Source organism: Euprymna scolopes, chromosome 46, assembly GCF_053919585.1.
Source record: "Euprymna scolopes isolate OS-2025 chromosome 46, ASM5391958v1, whole genome shotgun sequence".
Lineage (NCBI taxonomy): Eukaryota > Metazoa > Mollusca > Cephalopoda > Sepiida > Sepiolidae > Euprymna > Euprymna scolopes.
Window position 1 is genome coordinate 134,964,875 of NC_136527.1, and position 27,459 is coordinate 134,992,333.

The following is a 27,459-nucleotide window of genomic DNA, read 5'->3' on the forward strand; positions in this document are numbered from 1 at the left end:
TTTTTTAAAATAATTTCTTGGGTGATGGAGAGTATTTTTTCTGTTTATTTTTTTTTAAACATTTGTTGACAAAAAAAAAAATAACAAAATTTTCTGTACTTTCACCTAACATTTTACGGTTTTTATAAAACTCATTCATCATTCAACTATATACAAAAAAAAAAAAAGAATGATGAAAAAAAAAATATGTAAGCTTTTTTGAAAAAAAAACAAAAAAAAAACTGTACTTTCACCTAACAATTTACGGTAAAAAAAATTCATTCTTTGCTTGAAAAATAAAAAATAAAAAAAATGCAACTTTTCTTGAAAAAAAAAATAATACATATATATATATATTGCTATTTTTTTTTTATTTATTGTATTTCTATTTTTTTTTTTTTTTCGGTTTGTTTGTTTTGAAATTCGTCTGCGTCTTTTACTTCGCTCGGCTTAATCCAATGATTGCCGGTCGAGCCCGAACCATAATTGACGGAAAATCCCGAGAAATTCTGCAAGAGAACCTATTTTTTATTTTTATTTTTTTTTTTTTTTTGCACAGTCGTTTCCGGCCCTTCATTAAAAAAAAACAAAAACACATTTTTTATACAAAATAAATAAATTAATAAATAAATAAAATTTTGAAAAAGATGTCGATTTTGTGTTTCAACATTTGACCAACGCTCGGCTTAATCCGGTGAGTGCCGGCCGAGCCCGAACCATAATTGACGGAAAATCCCGAGGATGCAGGTCAAATTCTTCGAGATTATTATTTTTATTTATTAATTAATTTATTTTTTAATATGGCTCATCCAGTCGTTTCCGTTACATTTTTTGTACAAAAAAACAAAAACAAACAAAAATAAAATGAAAACATGTCAATTTGAACAACGCTCTGGCCCGAACAATAATTGACGGAAAATCCCGAAGATTTAGGTCAAATTCTGCAAAAGTACCGTATATGTATATTGTTTTTAACGATGGAAGTTTGCGTGGAAAGTGTACAGTCGGCAGTCAACGCAGAAAAAGGAGGTGAACTAAAAACACGATTTATTTACTTTTATATATATATATATATATATATATATATATATATATATATAGATATATATATATATTGTTTTTTTTTTTTTTGGAAAAAAGAATTCCAGCAGAGTCCCCTATTAGAAGGAAAATTTCCGAAAATAAGAGCCTATTATTTATATTTTTTATTTACATAAAGTTTATATGAGATAAGCCATCGGTACCGTCGGTTTCAAACCCATATCTCTTCAACCGATACTCATATATATATATATATATATATATATATATATATATATATATATATATATATATATATATATATATGTGTGTGTGTGTGTGTGTGTGTGTGTGTGTGTGTGTGTGTGTGTGCGCGTAAAGTTTCATTTTTAAAAAGAAACTTTTCAAATGGCACAAATGTTTATTTATTTATTTATTTTTAATTCTATTTTTTTTTCTTGATGAACCATAATGATTGTCAGAAGAAGTAAAACGATCACCAGCCTCAACAAATCGGACTAAAATTTAGAGGGGACCTTTTTCACTTTGACACCGTGTTCATAAAAATCTCGGGTTTGTATTACTGTACACATAGATTCGAAAAAGTTGTCAAAAAACAAATATATAACAAATAAATGTTATCAAAGGCAAGATAAGTTAATTTTCTACCAAACTGGATATGTTTTTAGGGTTTTTATTCAATGTAACATGTTTATTCAGCTCAAAAAACATACAGTGTTTACCGATGTATTGGAAAATTCAAAATGGCGTCTCACACCCTCTTTAACACCGTAAGTTTGGGAAAAGGTGTTATAAATAAAAAGCTATACAAAATACTATTAAAAACCCGCCGAATATATGTCAACCTATGTAATGGTAACATATATTGAGCGAGTTTTAACAGTATTTTAACCGGTTTTTATTACACCTTTTTCCAAATTTACCGTGTTAAAGAGAGAATCGGCCGCCATCTTGAATTTTCCAATACATCGGTAAACACTGTATGCTTTTCGAGCTGAATAAACATGTTAAATTGAATAAAAACACGAAAATTATATCCAGTTTAATAGAAAAGTAATTTATCTTGCCTTTAATAACATTTATTTGTTATACATTTGTTTTTTGACAACTTTTTCGAATCTATGTGTACAGTAATATAAACCCACTTTTCTACCCAACTGGATATGTTTTTAGGGTTTTTATTCAATGTAACATGTTTATTCAGCTCGAAAAACATACAGTGTTTACCGATATATTGGAAAAATAATAAACTAGACAAAATACTGTTAGAAATTCGCTCAATATATGTTACCGTGACGTAAGTTGATATATATTCGGTGTTTTTTTAATAGTATTTTGTCTAGTTTATTATTTATAACACCTTTTCCCAAACTTACCGTGTTAAAGAGAGAGTCGGGCGCCATTTTGAATTTTCCAATACATCAGTAAACACTGTATGTTTTTCGATCTGAATAAACATGTTACATTGAATAAAAACACGAAAAATATATCCAGTTTGGTAGAAAAGTAACTTATCTTGCTGAACACGGAAAGTTTGGGAAAATGGGTTAAAATAAAAACCTATACAAAATACTGTTAGAAACTCGCTAAATATATGTTACCGTGTCATTGGCTGACAAATATTCGGTGAATTTTTAACAGTATTTTGTATTTTTATTTTTAACTCCTTTTCGCAAACTTGCCATCTCAAAGAGAGACTCAGGCGCCATTTAAAATTTTCCAATACATCAGTAAACACTGTATGTTTTTCGAACTGAATAAACATGTTACATTAAATAAAAACACTAGAAAATTATCCAGTTAGGTAGAAAAGTAACTTATCTCACCTTTGATAATATTTATTTGTTATATATTTGTTTTTTGACAACGTTTTTTTTTAAATTCACGCCCCCCCCGCCATTTTGAAATGTCTATTAAAAAGTAAATAATTAATTTACTCACCAAAGTTTTATATATCACAAATTAAAGATAAAAGATCAATAAATAATATATTCAAATTTAAAACAAAAAAGTAGAAATTTACCTGTAAAGTCTGAAGTTTAAAACCTTTTTTTTAACAAAAAAACACGTTGTTTTTTTGTTTGTTTTTTGTGAAACCTTGGTCTTTGCTCCTTTAAATGGAAAAAAATTAGGGCTTGAATGACATTTTTCGAGTAGTTATAAGCTTGGAAAGACAGGGGTGGAATTATTCAATATTTTTCACGAAATTTCTGACACACCTACCGATATATTGGAAAATTCAAAATGGTGCCCGACTCTCTCTTTAGGGCAGTAAGTTTGGGAAAATGAGTTATAAATAAAAAACAGACAAAATACTTTTAGAAACTCGCTCAATATATGTTACTGTGACATAGGCTGACAATATATTCGGTGGATTTTTACCATTATTTTGTCAACTTTTTTATTTTTAGCTTCTTTTCCCAAACTTACCATGTCAAAGAGTGAGTCGGGCGCCATTTTGAATTTTCCAATACATCGGTAAAAACCGTATGTTTTTTGAGCTGAATATACATGTTACATTGAATAAAAACACAAAAAACATATCCAGTTTGGTTGAAAAGTAACTTATCTTGCCTTTCATAACATTTATTTGTTGTATATTTGTTTTTTGACAACTTTTTCGAATCTATGTGTACAGTAATACAAACCCTAATAATCATTTAGACCTTTGGCATTGCCTGCCACAACATAACACCCTCTTTAACACCGTAAGTTTGGAAAAAGGTGTTATAAATAAAAAGCTATACAAAATACTATTAAAAACCCGCCGAATATATGTCAACCTATGTCACAGTAAAATGTATTGAGCGAGTTTTTAACAGTATTTTATCCGTTTTTTTATTCATAACATCTTTTCCCAAACTTACCGTGTTAAAGAGAGAATCAGACTCCATCTTGAATGTTCCAATACATCGGTAAACACTGTATATTTTTCGAGCTGAATAAACATGTTACATTGAATAAAAACACGAAAAATATATCCAGTTTGGTAGAAAAGTAACTTATCTTGCCTTTGATAACATTTATTTGTTATATATTTGTTTTTTGACAACTTTTTCGAATCTATGTGTACAGTAATACAAACCCAAAAAGGTTACTAAAGACAAGATAAGTTAGTTTTCTACCTAATTGGATAATTTTTAGTGTTTTTATTCATTGTAACATGTTTATTCAGCTCAAAAGACATACAGTGTTTACCGATGTATTGGAAAATTTCAAATGGCGCCGGATTCTCTGCTGAACATGGAAAGCTTGGGAAAATGGATTAAAAATAAAAACCTATAGAAAATACTGTTAGAAACTCGCTCAATATATGTTACCGTGACAAAAAAACATTGTACATCCTTAAAATTTCGGCTATGGAAGGGAGATAATCCTGTTATCTTTATTAAAATTGCCTCCCCTTTGTCAACCATTTTTTTCAGAAATACGAAACATTAGCCATAAGATAGATTAACTCAAACAATACAAAACCGTCTACTTTTATCTTTTATTTTTCAAGATGACGATCAACATGCCTGACTAAGGTCGAAGGCTACATCGACTGAAGGGTTGCACAAATAACACTCAAGATGAGAACAATAGTCCAATCAATACAAGTAAGCAGCACTCATCTAAAGAATGACATATATTCGATGGGTTCTTAACAGTATTTTGTATATATTTTTTATTTTTAAGTCATTTTCCCAAACTTACCGAGTTCAGCAGAGAGTTTGGCGCCATTTTAAATTTTCCAATACATCGGTAAACACTGTGTGTTTTTCGAGCCGAATAAACATGTTACATTAAATAAAAACACTATAAAAATATATCCAATTAGATAGAAAAGTAACTTAATCTTGCCTTTGGTAACATTTATTACGACCAGGCTTATTTTCAGTTCAATTACAATAGGGAAATTTGGTTCAAGAAAAAACAAATATATAACAAATAAATGTTACCAAAGGCAAGATAAGTTACTTTTCTACCTAACTGATAAGTTGGATAATCTTTTAGTGTTTTTATTTAATGTAACATTAATCATTCAATGTTTATCAATATATTTGAAAAAGACAAATGGTGGCGAGGTCTCTGTTGCATACGTCAAGTTCAGGAAAATGAGTTCAAACTAAAAGATTATACAAAATACTTGTAGAAACTCACTTAATATATGTCAGCCTATGTCACGGTAACATATATTGAGCGAGTTTCTAACAGTATTTTGTATAGTTTTTTAGTTTGAACTCATTTTCCCAAACTTGAGGTATTCAACAACGAGCTAGCAGCCATTTGTCTTTTTCAAATATATAGATAAACACTGTATGATTTTCCAATCGAATAAACATGTTACATTAAATAAAAACACTAAAAACTTGTCCAGTTAGGTAGAAAAGCAACCTATCTTGCATTTGATGACATTTATTTGTTATATATTTGTTTGTTTTTTTTGACAACTTTTTCATATCTATGGGTAAAGTAACAAACCCGCACCCCTGTGGTGACAAAGGTTTTCTGCGGTCCTGTCGGCTGGACGAAAAAAATAAAATTTTTGGTAAAATTTTACGACGTGACTCAGTTACTTTTCTACCCAACTGGACATGTTTTTAGTGTTTTTATTCAAGGTAACATGTTTATTCAGCTCGAAAAACAGACAGTGTTTACCGATGTATTGGAAAATTCAAAATGGCGCCCGACTCTCTCTTTAACACGGTAAGTTTGGGAAAAGGTGTTATAAATAATAAAATTTATAATGACGCCAGACTCTCTGCTGGACACGGAAAGTTTGGGAAAATGGGTTAAAATAAAAACCTATACAAAATACTGTTAGAAACTCGCATAGGCTGACAAATATTCGGTGGGTTTTTAACAGTATTTTGTATAGGTTTTTATTTTTTAACTCCTTTTCCCAAACTTACCATGTCAAAGAGAGACTCGGGCGCCATTTAAAATTTTCCAATACATCAGTAAACACTGTATATTTTTCGAAGTGAATAAACATGTTACATTAAATAAAAACACCAGAAAATTATCCAGTTAGGTAGAAAAGTAACAATTTTTACGATATTTTTAGGGTCAATGTGAGATTTTATGCTATTTCCAATAAACCGAATATAATATTTTAGACAAACGTTTTTTTTTTTATTCACGCCCCCCCCCCATTTTGAAATGTCTATTAAAAAGTAAATAATTAATTTACTCACCAAAGTTTTATATATCACAAATTGAAGATAAAAGATCAATAAATAATATATTCAAATGTTTTTCGAACTGAATAAACATGTTACATTAAATAAAAACGCTAGAAAATTATCCAGTTTGGTAGAAAAGTAACTTATCTTGCCTTTGATAACATTTATTTGTTATATATTTGTCTTTTTGACAACGTTTTTTTTTAAATTCACGCCCCCACCCATTTTGAAATGTCTATTAAAAAGTAAATAATTAATTTACTCACCAAAGTTTTATATATCACTTTTTTACGACGTGACTCAGCGTCGTTTAAGCTCCTAAAAAAAAAAGATCTACTTATTTTTGACTAATACTTTCCAATAAAAGAAGAAATTTTGAAATAAACATAAAATTTAACACTTGATAAAGGGGGATCACTTACCTATATAAATCTAACATAAAATGAGCACCCACTTTTTGGCCACCTAGCGTTCAACGAGACGTGTCATCTCCAGCATGTTTTCAAGTTTGCTGGTTGAGGGGGCGGGGCGGCAAAAGGTGACGAATTCAAATTTTTTTTTTTTGACGGGGAGAAAGAATTACATTTGAAACATAAAATAAGGATAAATCAAATTAATTTTTTTATCGGGATGTGGGGGGGGGGACAGTAAATTTTTTTATGAGCCCATCTGTACTTTCACCTAACAATTTCATAAACAAAACGAACCCCGAAATATGACAAATTCAGTTTTTTTGCGGGGGGTGCCAAAGCAATTTTTTTCATTGTCATTTTTTTTTTTTTTTTTTTGCTTATCAAGGCCAAGAAGCCACTCGAGGATAAGGGTTAGGGAGTGTACAGTAGTCAATTGGACAATATAATAATCGTTAGTAATAGAAATTCGGTAAATTTGTTGACTTAAGTGGAACGGCTCATCAAGAACTTGTTTACGTTAGACTTGAAGACAACCAGATTGTAGTCAGCTGGAAAGCAGGAAAACGGAAGACAATTCCACAGGCTTGCAGTTCTAAGAAAGGAACTTTGTTCATGGAATCTATGTTTAGGCTTAGGCACAGATAAAGAGTGGGGGGAATTATTGATAGTGTTTTCTGTTAGACGGGTGTTTCTTGTGAAAGTTTGGCGAGGGTGGGGGACCATAGATTGGAGCTCAGTCGAGAACTTGCCGTGAAAATAATGATAAAACAGAGACAAACTCGCAACATCTCTTCTGTGAGAAAGATGTTGCAAGAAAGAGAAAAGGACATCTCCTACGAGGCTACGAAGTCTATTTTGAACTCTATCAGGGTAAGTACTTTCTAGCAGCTCCTGCCCAGATGTGGCAACAGTACTCCATCCTTGGACGTACCTGGCTCTTATATAGATAGAGAATTACATCAACAGTGAGATATCTACTGGATCGATAGAAGGATCCCACCATTTTTCCAGCGGCCTTGGCAACGGATTTAATGTATGTGTTCCATTTAAGATCAGGAGTAAAGGTTTAAACCAAAATCTTCCATTGCTAGTAAATGATAAAATAATAAATAGTTATCGATTTTAAAATACCAGTAAATCTGTTTCTAAGGCTGCAGATCTTGATAGCATTGCCTTCCCTGATAGAAGTAACTCTAGTACGACCAGGTTTAGGAGCATCACGAACACTGCCAGTGTTTTGGTGCTTTTGCACAGTCTTTCGTACCATTTTCTCATCACATTTCAAACTGCGGCCGATTTCTGGCTTGGATAAACCACAAATGTGGAGATTAATGAGCTCCTGACGATCACTAAGAGAAAGTCGTGGTATATGGACTAAATGTTACGTTGTATAACCTGGAACAACAACAACAATTACGATTAGAGATGCTTTATTGCCTGTTGGTGGATATTTTAAACTGATTTAGGGGCGATAATTTAAGCTGGTTTTAAGCGAATTTGTTGTTGCGGATTTTTTTTTTGCCTGTTCGATTTGAAGTTATTTTTTTAAATTGACATGAACACTAGAATATTTAAATTCAAAGTCAAATATGAACAGCTAAAATTATAGAAGAATAAAAGGCCAATCAAATGAGGTATAGATTTTTATTTTTTTTTTTTTACACAGTGATCACCACTTATCAAGGCCCGGAAGCCACTCAGGGATAAGGGTTATTGCAAGTACATTACGTTAGTGTGGAGATTTGATGAAGTGTTTACTTAAGGGGGCGGTTCATTAGGAATTTGTTAACGTTGGACTTGAAGACATCCAAGTTGTAGTCCGGTGGGAAGCAGGCAGACGGAACAGAGTTCCACAGGTGTGCAGTTCTAAGAAAGAAGCTTTGTTCATGGAATCCGCGTTTTGATTTAGGCACAGATAGGGAGTGGGGGAAACTTTTGACAGTAGATTCAGCTAGACAGGTGTTTTTCGTGAAAGATTGGCGAGGGGGGACCAGAGATTGGAATTCAGACGAGCACCTGCCATGGAAATAATGATAAAACAAGGATAGGCTCGCAACGTCTCTTCTGTGGGAGAGAGGTTGCAGGGTAGAGAAAAGGGCATCCCCCACTAAGCCACAAAGTCTATTTTGTACTTTGTCAAGGCAGGATAGGCTGTTTTTAGCAGCTCCTGTTCAGATATGGCAACAGTATTCCATCCTTGGACGTACTTGGCTTTTATATAGATAGAGAATTGCATCAGTAGTGAGATATCTTCTGGAGCGGTAGAAGGATCCCACCATCTTTCCAGCGACCTTGGCAACAGACTTGATGTACGTGTTCCATTTCAGATCAGGAGTAAAGGTCAAACCCAGAAGCTTGTCAAAACATGGGGCCTCACCCAGACGAGAGCCATCCATCACAATTGATGCCAGCTGGGGATCAGAGCGTTGATGATGTAAGGATAGGAGTTTGGTTTTGGATGCATTAAAGGTAACCAGCCACATCTTCCCCCACTGAACCACGCGCTCGAGATCAGAGGAGAGAGAATCAGAGAGAACTTTGTCATTTACAGCCTTTGATGTGTTGCCGTAGATGGTCGTGTCATCAGCATAGATGTCAACGAATGATTTAAGTATGTGTTTAGGGAAGTCATTGATGTAGATCAGGAAGAGAGTTGGACCCAGGATTGACCCCTGAGGGACTCCAGCATTTATATTGCAGGCCTCCGATTTTTGTCCATCTACCACTACTCTTATGAGCCTATCGGAGAGAAATGATTTAATGATTGAGAAAACATTTCCAGTTATACCGTAGCTGGAAATCTTGTGAAGTAGACCCTTATGCCATACCTTGTCGAAGGCCTTGTTTAAACATTTACATTAAGTTTAGCTTAAATTTGAAGTTTTTGAAAAAATTACAAGTGCGGACTTTCTTTTGGATGTCTGTGTAGTTAAATGTTTAGAGATTTATAAAGAATCAGAATCAGTAATTGTATCAGAATCGTGAATTTAGTACGGAATCAGTAATTGTATCGGAATCAGAAAAATATTGGAATAATTATTTATTGATTTTAAAATAATATTTTTAAAATACCAGTAAAGTTAAAATCGATAGATCATTCTCTACAAATATAGAAATTAATAAAGAATCAGAATCAGGAGTGTAGCACAGAATCGGTAATTGTATCTGTTAAGTTTTGAGACATTCTGTTGAACAAAGATGGCGGCGTAATTCAGATTAGTAACCAAGATGGCGACCAAGAATCAAATGCGGTCCGTCGCGTAGTTAACCTCTTAAGTTCTGAGATATTATGTTGAACAAAGATGGCGGCATAGTTCAGATCAGTAACCAAGATGGCGGCGAAGAATTAAATGCGATCCGTGACGTAGCAAATGGCGAACTGATTGAATCCAAAATTCGACGATTTTTATAATAATTTTGGGACGTTTTGATTGGTTGTTTAGCACAGCCGTTGGTTATAAAAATGATTGGCGAATCCATTCGTCTCATACTCTCATCAAAAACAATCGGAAAAATGTATGCCCATTTTCCAATTTTGTCTCTCTCTCTCTTTTGTCTCTCTCTCTTTTGCCTCTCTTTCTCTCTCTCTTTTGCCTCTCTCTCTCTCTCTCGCCCCCCTGTCTCTCTCTGTATGCCCATTTTCCAATGCCAAAACGATTCTTTTGCCTTTTTTCCTGATTTTGTTTAAAGTAAAATCTTCCATTGCTGGTAATAATGATAAAATAAAAATTATTTATTGATTCTTAAATGCCAATAAAGCTAAAATCGATAGATCATCCTCCACAAGTGTAATTTGACGTTTAGGAAAATATCTGCATGTTTAGCGTGTGTTCTTACGAAAATCAGTAATTAGATATTTATAAAGAATGGAAACTGGGAAAAATATTGAAATCGTCCCATCACTAGTGTGTGTTTATATATATATATATATATATATATATATATATATATATATATATAGCTTATATATATATATAGATATACATAAGCTATATATATATATATATAGCTTATATATATATATATAAGCTATATAGCTATAGATATAGCTTATATATTATATATATAAGCTATATATATATATATATATATATATAAGCTATATATATATATAAGCTATATATATATATATATATATCAAATTGTAATTCAAAAGCTATATATATATATGAGCTACATATATATATATATACATAAGCTATATATATATATATATATATATATAAGCTATATATATATATATAAGCTACATATATATATATAAGCTATATATATATATATATATATATATATATATATAAGCTATATATATATAAGCTATATATATACATATATATATACATATATACATATATATATACATATATATATAAGCTATATATATATATACATATATATATATAAGCTATATATATATATATACATATATATATATAAGCTATATATATATATATATATATATATATACATACATATATCTATATATATATATCTGTATATATATATATATATATATATATATATATATATATATATATATATATATATATATATATATATATAGCTTAATGGTCGAATCCTTCTATCGATCCATATTATATGTCTTTTGTACACTCTATTTTTAGTTTGTCTCTGCTTTATTATTATTTTCATGGCAAGTGCTCGACTGAGCTCCAATTTATGGTCCCCCCTCGCCAAACTTTCACAAAAAACACCCGTCTAACAGAAAACACTATCACTAGTTTCCCCCACCTCTTTATCTGTGCCTAAACCTGAAAAAACGGTCGGATCCTTCTATCGATCCAGTAGATATCTCACTGCTGATGCTATTCTCTATCTATATAAGAGCCAGATACGTCCAAGTATGGAATATTGCTGCCACATCTGGACAGGAGCTGCTAGAAAGGACTTATCCTGCTTTGATAGAGTTCAAAATAGACTTCGTAGCCTCGTAGGAGATTTCCTTTTCTCTTCCCTGCAACCTCTATCTCACAGAAGAGATGTTGTGAGTTTGTCTCTGCTTTATAGTTATTTTCATGGAAGGTGTTTGACTGAGCTTCAATCTATGGTTCCCCCCCCCTCGCCAAACTTTCACAAGAAACACTCGTCTAGCTGAAAACACTATCAATAATTCCCCCCACTCGTTATCTGTGCCTAAACCTAAACGTAGATTCCATAAACAAAGCTTCTTTCTAAGAACTGCTCGCCTGTGGAATTGTCTTCCGTTTTCCTGCTTTCCGGCTGACTACAATATTGTTATTTTCAAGTCTAACGTAAACAAATTTTTGATGAGCCGTTCCACTTAAGGTAACAAATTTACCGACCTTCCATTACTATCAATTACTATATCGTATTATGTGTCTTCTGTACACTCTATTTTTAGTTTGTTTTTGCTTTATCTTTTTTTTCATGGCACGTGCTCGACTGAGCTCCAATTTATGGTCCCCTCTCGCCAAACTTTCACAAAAAACACCCGTCTAACAGAAAACACTATCTCTAGTTTCCCCCACTCTTTATCTGTGTCTAAACCTAAACATAGATTCCATGAACAAAGCTTCTTTTATTAGAACTGCACGCCTATGGAATTGTCTTCCATTTTCCTGCTTTCCAGCTGGCTACAATATGGTTATCTTCAAGTCTAACGTCAACAAGTTTTTGATGAGCCGTTCGACTTAAGTTAACAAGTTTACCAATTATTGTTATTGGATTTCACTATTTTGCCCAGAAGGAAGTAGAGGAAATTAGGTTCAGTAGTTCAGGTCTGGTGGGGATAATCTCTATATAAATAAAATGAACTCATTTTTTCCCGTCTGATTTTGACATTAATAGGATTAAAAATCAAGATATTTCATGCAAATATAATATGCACAAACGGCAGAACAATATCTGAGGTGTGTTATAGGCTTATTATTTCTCAAATTCCTCGATAATCTTAGATTTCTATACTTTTTCTGCTGAGAAGTCACGGCCAAAATCGGTTAAGATCAATGGAAGTGGTAAAATATTTTCTCTCTAATAAATTCCTCCTCCCCCTGCCACCACTTAACACCGTTTGGGGATCGTTCACAAGGAACAGTTGAGAAGAGAACACCGGTTTGGCTTCGTAGTTCTTTCATGTCAAGTTATTTAAAATCACTAAACTAAGCTGCAGTGCTCTGTGGCGTAGTGGTTAGCGTGCTGGACAATTCACATTATATTTTCACGTTCGCGCTGACCTACCGCAGTCGTTTTTTTTTTTTTTTTCCTAAACAACTGGAATGGACTTTTCTTGGTGGCCGAACTGTTAACGTTGCAGATGTTTTTTTTTGTTTTTTTTCACACTTTATTTTCCTACTTTTACTCATGACTCCGGGTTTGATCCTTCCTACTTACCTACCATAACATTTTTAAAACTCCCCCCCCCCGTCCCGGAAACAAACACTCGGGCAACGCCGGGTACCCCCGCTAGTATGAAATATAATCGCTTATAATATTATACGATAATCTCAATGCTTCGAAGCTTCCAATTTCTGCTTAGTAATGTAGCGTGTATTAAAATGATTGGTATAAATTATAATATTACTAGCAAGGAGACCCGACGTTGCCTGGGATTAAATGTTTCCCACTTCATAAGTGTAAAAAAAACAGAGGGACACACTGAAATAAACGACCAAGCTTAACGTTCTGCAAATGGGCTAGTGACGAACCAGAATGAGACGGAGGGAGATGGGGGTAGAAGAAATGGAAGGAAGCTCCCCAAGAACCGGGTGGCTTTTGGAAATGTGATTTATGATGGAGGCAAAATCCACTTTGGTAAGTCTTTTCTGTCTTAACCCTACCAGACCGAGTTAAAGATATACCAGTAATTTCCGAAAATGCTAAAAATATACAGAGTTACCGTTAAACCAGAATTTTTTCTGACCACATGTTTTTGTCAGGGAGCTGAAAATCGTAGAATTGCTGCTTAGTCTCGATTTTGCGCAAGCCTAACGTTCTGCAAATGGCTGGTTCATGCGTTAAAAAAAAAGGCCGGCTTTGTCATTGAATCTTACGCCGAAGTGGAGGAAATACCTGATGAAGATGATCAAGTTTCTCCTCCATCAGGCATGATTAATTTTTTCACTTGAAAATAAGTCTACTTTGAAGTTGACTGATCCATTTTGAAGTTAATTGATCCATTTTGAAGTTGATTAATTTTTTCAATTGAAAATAAGTCCCATTTTGAAGTTAACTGATCCATTTTGAAGTTGACTGATCCACTTTGAAGTTGACTGATCCATTTTGAAGTTGATTAATTTTTTTCACTTGAAAATAAGTCCATTTTGAAGTTGACTGATCCATTTTGAAGTTTATTGATCCATTTTGAAGTTGATTCATCCATTTTGAAGTTGATTCATCCATTTTGAAGTTGATTCATCCATTTTGAAGTTGATTTCTCCATTTTGAAGTTGATTCATTTTTTTTCACTTGCACATAAGACCATTTTGAAGTTGATTCATTTTTTTCACTTGCACATAAGACCATTTTGAAGTTGATTCATTTTTTTCACTTGCAAATAAGACCATTTTGAAGTTGATTGATTAATTTTGAAGTTGATTAATTTTTTTCACTCGCAAATATGTCCATTTTATAATTGAATATCATTTTGACCTTGAAATGGTATAAACGAAAAATTTCTAAAACCATTACAATATCTGTAAAGAAAAGTTGACTGATCCATTTTGAAGTTGATTGATCCATTTTGAATTTAATTGATCCACTTTGAAGTTGACTAATCCATTTTGAAGTTGATTAATTTTTTCACTTGAAAATAAGTCTACTTTGAAGTTGACTGATCCATTTTGAAGTTAATTGATCCATTTTGAAGTTCACTGATCCACTTTGAAGTTGACTGATCCATTTTAAAGTTGATTAATTTTTTTCACTTTAAAATAAGTCAATTTTGTAAGTTGACTGATCCATTTTGAAGTTGATTGATCAATTTTGAAGAATTTGATCCATTTTGAAGTTAATTGATCAATTTTGAAGTTGACTGATCCACTTTAAAGTTAACTGATCCATTTTGCAGTTGATTGATTTTTTTCTCTTGAAAATAAGTCCATTTTGAAGTTGAGTAATCCATTTTGAAGTTGATTGATCCATTTTGAAGTTGATTAATCAATTATGAAGTTGACTAATCCATTTTGAAGTTGATTGATCCATTTAGATGTTGACTAATCCATTTTGAAGTTGACTAATCAATTTTGAAGTTGATTAATCCATTTTGAAGTTGATTGATCCATTTTGAAGTTGATTAATCGATTTTGAAGTTGATTGATCCATTTTGAAGTTGACTAATCCATTTTGAAGTTGATTGATCCATTTTGAAGTTGATTGATCCATTTTGAAGTTGATCGATCCATTTTGAAATTGATTAATCCATTTTGAAGTTGATTAATCCATTTTGAAGTTGATTAATCAATTTTGAAGTTGATTAATCCATTTTGAAGTTAATTGATCCATTTTGAAGTTGATTGATCCATTTTGAAGTTGACTAATCCATTTTGAAGTTGACTAATCTATTTTGAAGTTGATTGATCCATTTTGAAGTTGATTAATCCATTTTGAAGTTGACTGATCCACTTTAAAGTTAACTGATCCATTTTGAAGTTGATTGATTTTTTTTCTCTTGAAAATAAGTCCATTTTGAAGTTGATTAATCCATTTTGAAGTTGATTGATCCATTTTGAAGTTGTAATCAATCCATTTTGTTGATTAATCCATTTTGAAGTTGACTTATCCATTTTGAAGTTGACTTATCCATTTTGAAGTTGATTGATCCATTTTGAAGTTGATTAATCCATTTTGAAGTTGATTTCTCCATTTTGAAGTTGATTAATCCATTTTGAAGTTGATCGATCCATTTTGAAGTTGATTAATCCATTTTGAAGTTGACTAATCCATTTTGAAGTTTACTAATCCATTTTGAAGTTGATTGATCCATTTTGAAGTTGATTAATCCATTTTGAAGTTGACTAATCCATTTTGAAGTTGACTAATCCATTTTGAAGTTGATTAATCCATTTTGAAGTTGACTAATCCATTTTGAAGTTGATTAATCCATTTTGAAGTTGATTAATCCATTTTGAAGTTGACTAATCCATTTTGAAGTTGATTAATCCATTTTGAAGTTGACAAATCCATTTTGAAGTTGATTAATCCATTTTGAAGTTGACTGATCCACTTTAAAGTTAACTGATCCATTTTGAAGTTGATTGATTTTTTCTCTTGAAAATAAGTCCATTTTGAAGTTGACTAATCCATTTTGAAGTTGATTGATCCATTTTGAAGTTGATTGATCCAAATTGAAGTCGACTAATCCATTTTGAAGTTGACTAATCCATTTTGAAGTTGATTGATCCATTTTGAAGTTGATTAATTTTTTTCATTTGAAAATAAGTCCATTTTGAAGTTGACTGATCCATTTTGAAGTTGACTGATCCATTTTGAAGTTGATTAATCTTTTTCACTTGAAAATAAGTCCATTTTGAAGTTGACTGATCCATTTTGAAGTTGACTGATCCATTTTGAAGTTGACTGATCCATTTTGAAGTTGACTGATCCAGTTTGAAGTTGATTGATCCACGATCCACTTTGAAGTTGACTGATCCATTTTGAAGTTGATTGATCCATTTTGAATTTTATTGATCCATTTTGAAGTTGACTGATCCACTTTGAAGTTGACTGATCCACTTTGAAGTTGATTAATTTTTTCACTTGAAAATTTGACTGATCTATTTTTAAGTTGGCTTCCTTTGTTTTGGCTCAGTATTATCAAATTATAATATTACTAGCAGGGAGACCTGACGTTGCCTGGAATTAAATGATTAAATGATGGTCAGCGAATTTATTACACTTCAGATTTTTATTGTCATCGAAATCGATGAAATAGCCCATTTTTCAATCAAATGGCCTTTTTCTTTTACATGGAGGTCACCACTTATCAAGGCCTTGAAGCCACTCGGGGATAAGGGTTATTGCGTGTACTGTAATCAATGGGATAGTGCTGTAGTAATCGTTAGTATTGGAGATTTGATAAAGTGTCTTACTTAAGGGGGGCGGTTCATTAGGAATTTGTTTATGTTGGACTTGAAGACATCCAAGTTGTAGTCAGATAAAACAAAGACAGGCTCGCAATGTCTCTTCTGGGAAAAGGTTTAGGTTTGATAGTAGTAACCCTAAAAAACTGTATCTTTGGGTCTTTTTGTGACATGATGCGTACCGAGCGATGCCGAGTGACCTTGCTAGTCGACACGAATTCAGAGGAATTCACACGGCTGAATTCTAATGATGATGATGGTTTGATGTTGTTTTAAATAGAAATGTCTATGGGATTCTGTCAGAAAGAAAAAAAACAAATAATTGTTCTTATCTTATTGAAAAGGTTGTTTTTAGACCCTCTGTTGAGCGATATGAAGAAATCCAGATTCTTAAGCTGACAGCTTGGGGTGGGAATCGGGGGTGAGGGGTCGCCGCCAGGCATTGTTCGACCTGGAGGTGACTAATAACTCCTAATTACATGATAAGGAACACCTCAGTGCAATGAGGGTTAAAAATGGGGATAGATAAAAGCCGAGAGGAGGAGTAGAAATTAGGGAAACAGAGAGAGGGAGGAAATTCAAAAGAGGAAAAGGAAAGGGAGTACAAATTAATAGGATAAAAGAAGAGAGGGAGAGGAAAGAAAGAAAGAATAACTCCAAAAAGGTGGAAGGAGGAACGACTGATTTGATAAAAACAAGACACTTAGCTAATTGGTGTCTTTTTTTCGCTGATCCCTTTCCGTGGACTGACAGTAGATGAAGAACAGAGAACTTGGTAAAAGAAACAAAACTGCCAGCCTCCTAAGTTGCATGACTAGGCCAGTGTGTAACTATTATTTGTAAAGTCGAAGACAATAATCAATTCTATGTTAAGAAAAACCAATTAAGTTTTGACTTTCTTTTCTTTGATTGGAACGCCGTTGTGAATGCAATATATTTCTCCGATAACCCAGGTGATGGTTGGAAGCTGATTTGAAAGCGGAACCGGAGAGCGACCGACGATGACGGCGAAGACGAATTCGACCACTAGACGAAACCACGAGTAACGCCACAGGTATCGGCTACGGGTGCATTTCAATCACGAGCCTATGCACCTGAGTTGAGCTGCACTGGAGGCGTTACGCACTCATAACACGAAACTGCGACTAAAATATAAAAAACTTGTAATTTCTCTTTAAAATGCTCTGCAACAGTATTGAGTTCTCTGGAGGGGTTACATTTGTGTACAAACACTTTTTTCGTTTTTTTTTTGTTATTGCTGTAAATATGTGAAAGTGTCATATTCCTAAAATCATATTTTTATTTGTTACCACTTGAATGTAACATTACCTAAACAAAATAGACCAAACCCGGATATAAGAGATTTCTCATCCGGGGACCCATGCAGCTCTCTTATATCTGGGTCACAATGTATACCATATAGAGGTATTCGGGTATTATGGTTTTCACTGGTCGCCATATTTGTTTTCATGCAAAATTTTGAAAATGAGTTTCCGCTTAATTGCTCATCAACTTTTCAAACTTTTATTTTTCAAGGGGCTGTCCGGCTTGAGCTCTGCGCAAATCTTTCAGAAGGCGGAACTACACCTTCAGTCGGTAAGTTTGCGATTCCTAACTGGAAGACAGAATTTTTTTTTTTGTAATTGTGCATACAACGAGACCCTAAGTTTAGTAATACACACGGACGAAAAAACGCTTTGGATAATCACAGATTTCAAGGTAGTTCTACTAAAATAGTCATATTTTTTAAACCAAAGCACTTCAAGTCTTCAAATTACTACTGTTTTGTTCGGAAATGAATATACTTTCAAATGAATTAATAAATATGAATGTACATTATATATTTTAAGAGTTTTAAGCAAATAAAGTGATAAAAATGTGAACGTCATAAAATGGCGTTTTCGGTAAGGTTTTGTAATGACCCCCCCTGTTTTCTAAAGGTCCGTACCGTGATTGTATGAAGAATTTCGTCATGAAATTTGGGAACCAATTAGAAGAGGTGTTAATCTTAATACTGTCAAGTGTCCGAAATATTTTTGACCATTTCTTTTTTTGTCGTGTTAAAAATAAGACTTTAATATGACGAGTATTGAACATTTTGAAAAAAAAATTCTTCGGACACCCAGTAGTAAGTAAATCAATCTTTTTACTATCTTTATCAATTAAAAGTATTGTTTTATGTTGAGTAGGACCGCGGTAATTGATAATTTAAAAGGACCTACCCGAAAAAAAAAATTGTTTCTTTTTAATCGAATTTGGTCAAATGAAGTTTAAGCAGCAGCAGCAGCAGCTCCAGCCTGTAGAATCAGCGATAGCACAGTTGTAAACAAACACGCATTCTTTAATTTTTATTCAAGAACGAATTAAGAAAAACATGAAAATATGAATATAAATGTTCTTATGTTTAATGAAAGCTATTTTGTTATCAGAATAACATTAGTTTAGAACTATTCGGTTTTCAGAATATATAATAACAACAATCCTAACCAATTCGGCATTATAAATCTGTTGCAATTTCTCACAAATCTCGTCAAATTTAAAAACATGGTTAAAAAAACAAAATAAACTTTTGTAGATATATAGCTTGCATGCACTTTTATTCTTTAAATTAGTTTTGAACAGCGAATTAAAACAATGTTTTACTGCGAACAGCCACAAATTTTTTTTTTTCAAAATCAAAATAAGTATCAAAATCTCGTTTATACATAGATTCGAAAAAGTTGTCAAAAAACAAATATATAACAAATAAATGTTATCAAAGGCAAGATAAGTTACTTTTCTACCAAACTGGATATATTTTTTGTGTTTTTATTCAATGTAACATGTTTATTCAGCTCGAAAAAAATACAGTGTTTACCGTGGAAAATTAAAAATGGCGCCCGGCCCGACTCTCTTTGACACGGTAAGTTTGAGAAAAGGAGTTAAAAATAAAAAAAAAACTATACAAAATACTGTTAAAAACTCACCGAATATATGTCAGCCTATGTCACGGTAACATATATTGAGCGAGTTTCTAGCAGTATTTTGTCTACTTTTTTATTTTTAACTCTTTTCCCCAAACTTACCGTTTCAAGAGAGTCGGGCGCCATTTTAAATTTTCCAAAACATCGGTAAACACTGTTTTCAAGCTGAATAAACATGTTACATTAAATAAAAACACTAAAAAATTATCCAGTTAGGTAGAAAAGTAACTTGCTTTTGATAACATTTATTTGTTATATATTTGTTTTTTTGACAACTTTTTCGAATCTATGTGTATAGTAATACAAACCCTCAAAATCTATATCAATATTCTTGAAATTTTAAAAGCAGTTAGAAAACACATCAAACTACAATTAGGAAGCTTTTTATTTCGTTATTTTTTTTTCTACTTATTAAGCGAAAGATATTTTTACAACCTGCTCCAGCGTAGTATAAACGGCCTATGGAACCTCGAAAATAGAAATCAACAAATTTTTGAACGCTTTTTTTGAAAAAAAGCTCTCTTAACTTCACCTCTAATACAAATTATGTGTGGCAAGTCTCCTCCTAAAACACTCTTTAACCCTAACAATAACACTAAGTTCGAGTGGCAAGCCCCCCCCCCAACAAAATACCTCTGTAAGCCACATACAAGCATCTAAAACAAACAAACAAAAAATAGATCCTTCCTTAAAGAAAAATACACATAAAAATAAATTGGTTAACTGTCCTAAAATGCTAGAACGGCCAGGAAATGATGAATTATTTTACATTAAATTTTTGTGAAACTAACCGCTCCCCCCTCTAATATTGTTTTTGTTAACTTTGTCTCTGTCAAGTTTTCAGTATGTTCACACATAATTTTCCTTAGCCCTACAATTAATTCAAAGTCCGAATGGCAACCCTTCCCATATTCTCATTGCATAGAAACCCTCTTAAAACTACACATAATCATCTTAAAAAAAAAATAAAAAAAAAGCATGCATATTTTCCCATAGAAAAAAAAACAGTTAACTGCCCTAAAATGCTAGAATGACCTGTAATAGGAAATTATTTTACATTCAATTCTAAAATAATTTGTTTATCTTTCATTAAAGTTTTTCATGGCATTTTATACATAATTTCCTAAAAAGGTAGAATCACATTTTGGAGGGGTGGTCAGAAGGAGTTGAGTGGGGTTAAACGGAAGGTATTAATCTACAATAATACCAAAGAAATATTGCAATATATTCATTTTTAAATGGTCTTATGTTTAGATTTAAGTTTTTTGTACATAAAGCACATTACAATTCAACTTTGAGTTCTCCAACTTCTTTTCTGTTTATGGATACATGGCATTTTTAAGGAATTGCTGCATATTTATGCACATTTACTGCAGATTATTTGGAAACCATAAACTTTGGGAGATTTTCAGTTGCATATTCTGATTCCTTGTACAAAAATACACTTATATGGTAAGTTTCATTTCTTAGTCTTGTGTTTTAACAAAGATATGACATTTTTACTGAAAAAGTAGTGTAAAAAATGTGACGAAACGCATATGGTCGTAAAGAGGGAAAAATATCCAAACGTGTGAGGCACAAAAATAGCCATAACTTCCTTAATTTTAATCAGATTTAAAAAATTTAAAAAGATTCTTTCTTAGCTCATCAAGCTCTTTCTATGCATACCAATATTGAAATATTTCAAGCTATTTCAATTTTTTCATGTGTATTGCTACTAAGTTTCCAAAATGGTGGCATGTTTGTCAATTGAAGTATGGAAGCACAAAATTAATACAATACTTCCGCTATTCTTGAAAACTGATTACTTATATATTTGGACAAAATATTAAGATCTTTTTTTTGTATTGCTAATATATATATTTTTTAACATCTTTACGTTTTTTTTTTTTAATAAAAGTATCCGTTACCTCTATAAGGCCACCATTCGCCCATGTATGGAGTATTGCTGTCATATTTGGGCTGGTGCATCTGCTGCTAGTCTCTCGCTCCTAGACAAGGTTCAAAAGAGAGTCGCCTATCTGATAGGCCCTGAACTGGCATCTAAGCTTCAGCCTCTGTCCCATCGACGAAACGTTGCATCCCTCTGCCTGTTCTACAAGTATTTTAATGGTGAATTCTCTGACGGACTGCATGCACTTGTGCCCCCACGACATAAACACCCGACAGGCAGCTAAATCCCACCCCTTCACAGTCTAGATCCCTAGATGCAAGAGAGCCCACGACGTGAGCACCCTCGACAAACCGGACAGGCTGCTAAATCCCACCCCCACACAATAGAGATGTAAAAGACCTTTCTACTCCAGTAGTTTCTTCCCCAGAACCGCTAGACTTTGGAATTCCATTCCAGGTCCCTGCGTCCCCAAATGTACTGACATGCAGAAGTTCAAGTGTAACGTGAACCGACATCTTGCTCCCCAAATCCCTACATAGTAGCCCAGTAAGTGCTTCCCCTGATAGTAGCCTCCTACACCAAAGTGGTAATGTGCCTTCTTTGCGGTGAAAATGTAATAAAAAAAGAGAGAAATGAGAGATATTAATATATATATATATATATATATATATATATATATTAATAAACAAACTTTATTTGTTATCTTCGTTAGTAGCAGAGAGAAACGATTTAATAATTGAGACAACATTTCCAGCTATACCATAGCTAGAGATCTTATGAAGTAAACCTTTATGCCATACCCTATCAAAGGCCTTAGATATGTCAAGAGCAATTGCCCTAGAAAGGTTGCCTCCGTCGAGAGATTCGCTAATCCTATGAGATATAACTGTAAGCACATCTACTGTAGATCTAGCAGAACGGAAACCATATTGTGTGCCACTAAGACGGTTATTTTTGCTGAGATGGTTGATTACTTCTGTATTTAACACAGATTCCAGCAACTTACTCAGGACACACAGGAGACTTATTGGCCTGTACTGAGAGGGGGATGAGCGATGATATGTCATAAGTGACAAACCATTGCCAGACCAAGTTACCGATATACCGGTAATTTCCGAAAATGCTAAAAATATATCAAGTTACCGCTAAACCAGAATTTTTCCGACCACATGTTTTTGTGTTGTCAGAGAGCTACCCAATTGTTGCTTAGTCTCGATTTTGCGCAAGCCTAATGTTCTACACTATCAATAATTCCCCCCACTCTTTATCTGTGCCTAAACCTAAACGTAGATTCCATGAACAAAGCTTCTTTCTTAGAACTGCCCGCCTGTGGAATTTCTTCCGTTTTCCTGCTTTCCAGCTGACTACAATATGGTTATCTTCAAGTCTAACGTAAACAAGTTCTTGATGAGCCGTTCCATTTAAATTAACAAATTAAGTTAACAAATTTACCGACCTTATCGATTACTATATATGTCTTTTGTACACTCTATTTTTAGTTTGTCTCTGCTTTATCGCTATTTTCATGGTAAGTGCTCGACTGAGCTCCAATCTATGGTCCCCTCTCGCCAAACTTTCACAAGAAACACCCGTCTAACAGAAAACACTATCACTAGTTTCCCCCACTCTTTATCTGTGTCTAAACCTAAACGTAGATTCCATGAACAAAGCTTTTTTGATTAGAACTGCACGCCTATGGAATTGTCTTCCGTTTTCCTGCGTCAATTTCCTGTAAGAGAATAATCCAATAAACTGAGGGACAAATAAGGAGAAGCGAGAGTAATAAGAGCTGCCGATAATGCATCCACAATGCATTGTCTACTCTCCATAAATATATGTATATATACATATATGTATATACTCTGCATTAAAAAAGGGGGGGTGTAAGGACTTATTAATATTTACTTATATTGGCTTAGTGGGGGATGCCCTTTTCTCTACCCTGCAACCTCTCTCCCACAGAAGAGACATTGCGAGCCTATCCTTGTTTTATCGTTACTTCCATGGCAGGTGCTCGTCTGAACTCCAATCTCTTTTCCCCCTTCTCGCCAATCTTTCATGAAAAACACCCGTCTAGCCGAATCCACTGTGAAAAATTTCCCCCACTCTATATCTGTGCCTAAATCAAAACGCGGATTCCATGAACAAAGGTTCTTTTCTTAGAACTGCACGCCTGTGGAACTCTGTTCCGTCTGCCTGCTTCCCACCGGACTACAACTTGGATGTCTTCAAGTCCAACGTTAACAAATTCCTAATGAACCGCCCCCCCTTAAGTAAACACTTCATCAAATCTCCACACTAACGTAATGTACTTGCAATAACCCTTATCCCTGAGTGGCTTCCGGGCCTTGATAAGTGGTGATCACTGTGTTAAAAAAAAAAAAAGGGGGGCTATTATTTGGAATTGTGTCTAACAGGGAACTGTGGGGAATTGAGCAGCGAGATGTCTGTTCATATTACATTTAAACTTCTGAAATCCATTTCGTCAAATAAAAAAAAATGATGTAAAAAAATAATTGAATTTTTGGGCTTTCTATTAGCCTTATAATAATGTGTTTTCTATAAAAATATATAGCTTTTATAATTTCTTGTCTGAACTGCTTGAATTTGGAATTCCCTTCCAGGTTCCTGCTTCCCCCCGACTGTAATGACATGCAGAAGTTCAAGTGCAATGTGAACAGACATCTTGCTGCTCAACTCTCTACATAGTATTCCTGCAACTTATGTGCCTGATAGTAACCCCCTACATCAAAGTGGCACTGTGCCTTGTTTGGGGTGAAAATGTAATAAAAAATTTTCTTTTTTTTTTTTTAATTTAATCATGAGAAAGTCTTTAAATCTAATCAGTGAAGAAAACTATTATCCCCAGAATCTCAAAAAGAATATCTATATTATAACGAACAAATATTTAATAGTAAAAAAAAATCTATAATATAAAGCTGAATGTGTGTGTGTGTGTGTGTGTGTGTGGGTGCGTGTGTGTGTGTGTGTGTGTGTGTGTGTGTGTCTGTCACGAATAGGCTCCTATATGGTTGACTATTTTAAAAAACTGATTACATACAATGATAGAAGATGTACCGAGACACAGGAATGGGTATGTTTGATCTGGCAGAACGGCGGTTCATTAAAATTGTGGGGTCTGCGTTCGTGCCTGGTCTATACAAAGTATGGAAAAAAAAACTTTAAAAATTAAAAAAAAAAAACGTTTACAAGTGTTTTTGATATAGATGTACATAATAATACTTTGATAAGTATATTTTAACTTAAATAGGGATGGTAAAATAAAATTGTGGGGTCTGCGTTCGTGCCTGGTCTATACAAAGTATGGAAAAAAAAAAATTTAAAAATTAAAAAAAAAAACGTTTACAAGTGTTTTTGATATAGATGTACATAATAATACTTTTATAAGTATGTTTTAACTTAAATAGGGATGGTATAATAAAATTGTGGGGTCTGCGTTCGCACATGGCCTCCATAGAATGGAAATAGGCATAAACTTTAATAAAGATTTTTCATATCTATCTGCGTAAGTATACTTTGATAATTATGTTTCAGTTTGAAGAAATATGGTATAATAAAATTATGGGGTGTTCGTTCGCGCCTGACCTCCAAAGAATGGAAATATGTCACAAAGTTTAACAAGGTTTTTTAATATAGATCCACAGAATATTGTGATAAGTGTTTCAGTGTGAACAGGTACGGTATAATAAATTATGGGGTTTATGTATTTTATTTTTACTTTCATCATATTTTGCTTTGGTTTTGATACCCCCCAAATTCGAAGCTATCTCTTTACAACCCTTCCTTTTCATAACCTTTCATACTTTCATAAATCAGAGTCCATTTTCTGTAGGCTGTTTTTGAACCCAATCAACGACGGGTACTTTTGTTAGTATTATATATATTATAACATTGGCCGAATTTTCTTTTCTTCTCCTTGCGATCATGTGCTTCCCTTTTTTCCTTTTCTGATGACGCAAGCCTGTGCACAATTGCTAATTTGCATATGTGCTTTAATTGCTGCTGCTGCTAATTGCTATGGTGTTTAATGGTAATAAAACGAAAGTAAGACAGGAGTTTTAGAAACAAACATGTATTCACATTCATAGGCAAGGTGGGTTGAGCAATACCATTCCTCAACTGTTGGGTGTTTGCACACAACCTCCTTGGCCGCATACCAATCTCTGACTCCCGGGCACCGGTACGTTATCAGAAGTGACGTCACCAGAGGAAGTGACATCATGAGATAGTCTCCAACACTAATATTTTCACAATACCATTCCTCAACTGTTGCAGAAATTATGAACTCGTGATTTGTTTTTGACCATAGTTCCCGATGATTGCATAACGAAGGCCGACAGCCCACTCGGGAACACTGTTCATGCAGTGATAATGGTTAAAATCGCCCTAAACTCTAGAGCCAAAACTGAAGAGCCAGCCCTCAAAACAACGAGATATAAAAAGGCGTACTGGGAAGCCATCAGGGAACTAATAATATTTTTTCTTTCCCTGCTGAACAGTGTGCAAACGAGACCACTGACTGGTTCAAAACTGCAATCGAAGCGCATGTTCCCATGCGGAAATTTTATAGTAAGCCCCACTCTCCCCAACAGTACTGACGTGCAGAAGTTCAAGTGTAACGTGAACTGACATCTTGCTGCCCAAATCCCTACATAGTACCTACAAACCCGACAGGCAGCTAAATCCCACCCCCACACAGTCGAGATCCCTAGATGTAAAAGATCTTTCTACTCCAGTAGTTTCTTCCCCAGAACCGCTAGACTTTGGAATTCCATTCCAGGTCTCTGCTTCCCCAACTGCACTGACGTGCAGAGGTTCAAATGTAATGTGAACTGACATCTTGCTTCCCAAATCCCTACATAGTACCCCAGTAGTTGTTGCGCCTGATAGTAGTCCCCTACACCAAAGTGGCAATTTGCCTTGTTTGGTGTGAAAATGTAATAAAAAAAAAAAATTTCTGTAAAATGGACAATCAACAACTCCTACACTATCCAACAATCATGAGGTTCACTTCGTCTTGCGTAGCTGCCATTACTCAGAGGCAACATGCATTCTGCAGTGTTATCCGGCATAACTCCTGTACAAACTGACAAAAGTTAATAAAAGCTATGGTTGTGTTCAAGTCTAATGTAAATAAGTTCTTGATGAGCCGTTCCATATGAGTTATCAAATTAACCAAATTTTCATTACTAATGATTACTATATTGTCCAATTTCTACTGTACACTCTTTAACCCTTATCCTTGAGTGGCCTCTTGGCCTTTATAATGTGGTGATTCCTGTGTAAAAAAAAAAAAAAAAATAATAATAATTTTAAGAAAGAAGTAACGACAGCTAAGAGAGAATCTCTGACTCCCGGGCAGCGGTACTTGTTATCGGAAGTGACGTCACCAGAGGAAGTGATGTCATGAGATAGTCCATTAATCCCATGGAGGAGCGTCTCACAAGCCAGCTATCCTTTGGCTCCTGCTGATATTTTCACACGCACCCGTACGCGCTCTGTTAGACTGACTCAACCGCTCTGATATCTAAAACAAAAAATTTCTTTTTCCAATTTTTTTCAGGTTTACTTCAAGTGATCAAAGAACAATGCCGCCTGCCTGTAATGGCGATGCTTCGACCAAGAGGCGGTGATTTCATCTATACAGAGAACGAGCTTCATGTCATTCGAAAAGACCTCGTGGCTCTGCGAGAAGCGGGCGCCGCCGGATTCGTTTTGGGAATCCTTAAAAGGTAAATATGGATCAATATAAATAAAGTAATAATGTTTTCACCTGAAATGTGTTGCTTTGAAATTCTATTATTTCACAAGCTTGCCAGCTATAGAATAGCTAGAAATATATATATATATATAAACGCCATAATTTATTATACCATATATATATATACTAGCAAAAGTACCTGTCGTTGACTGGGTTCAAAA

At 33.7% G+C, this 27,459-nt stretch overlaps 1 protein-coding gene across 1 annotated transcript in view; it reads left to right on the plus strand.

Annotated features, from left to right (window-relative positions):
• Positions 1–830: 830 nt before the first annotated feature.
• Positions 831–27,459, plus strand: part of LOC145271137 (copper homeostasis protein cutC homolog) — a 109,946-nt gene continuing 83,317 nt past the window's right edge. Inside the window, exons 1-3 of the mRNA XM_080126676.1 lie at positions 831–1,008; positions 18,196–18,255; positions 27,101–27,269. Of these exons, the coding sequence (XP_079982802.1) occupies positions 957–1,008; positions 18,196–18,255; positions 27,101–27,269 (281 nt within the window). The 5' untranslated portion in view covers positions 831–956. The remainder of the gene's footprint in view (positions 1,009–18,195; positions 18,256–27,100; positions 27,270–27,459) is intronic.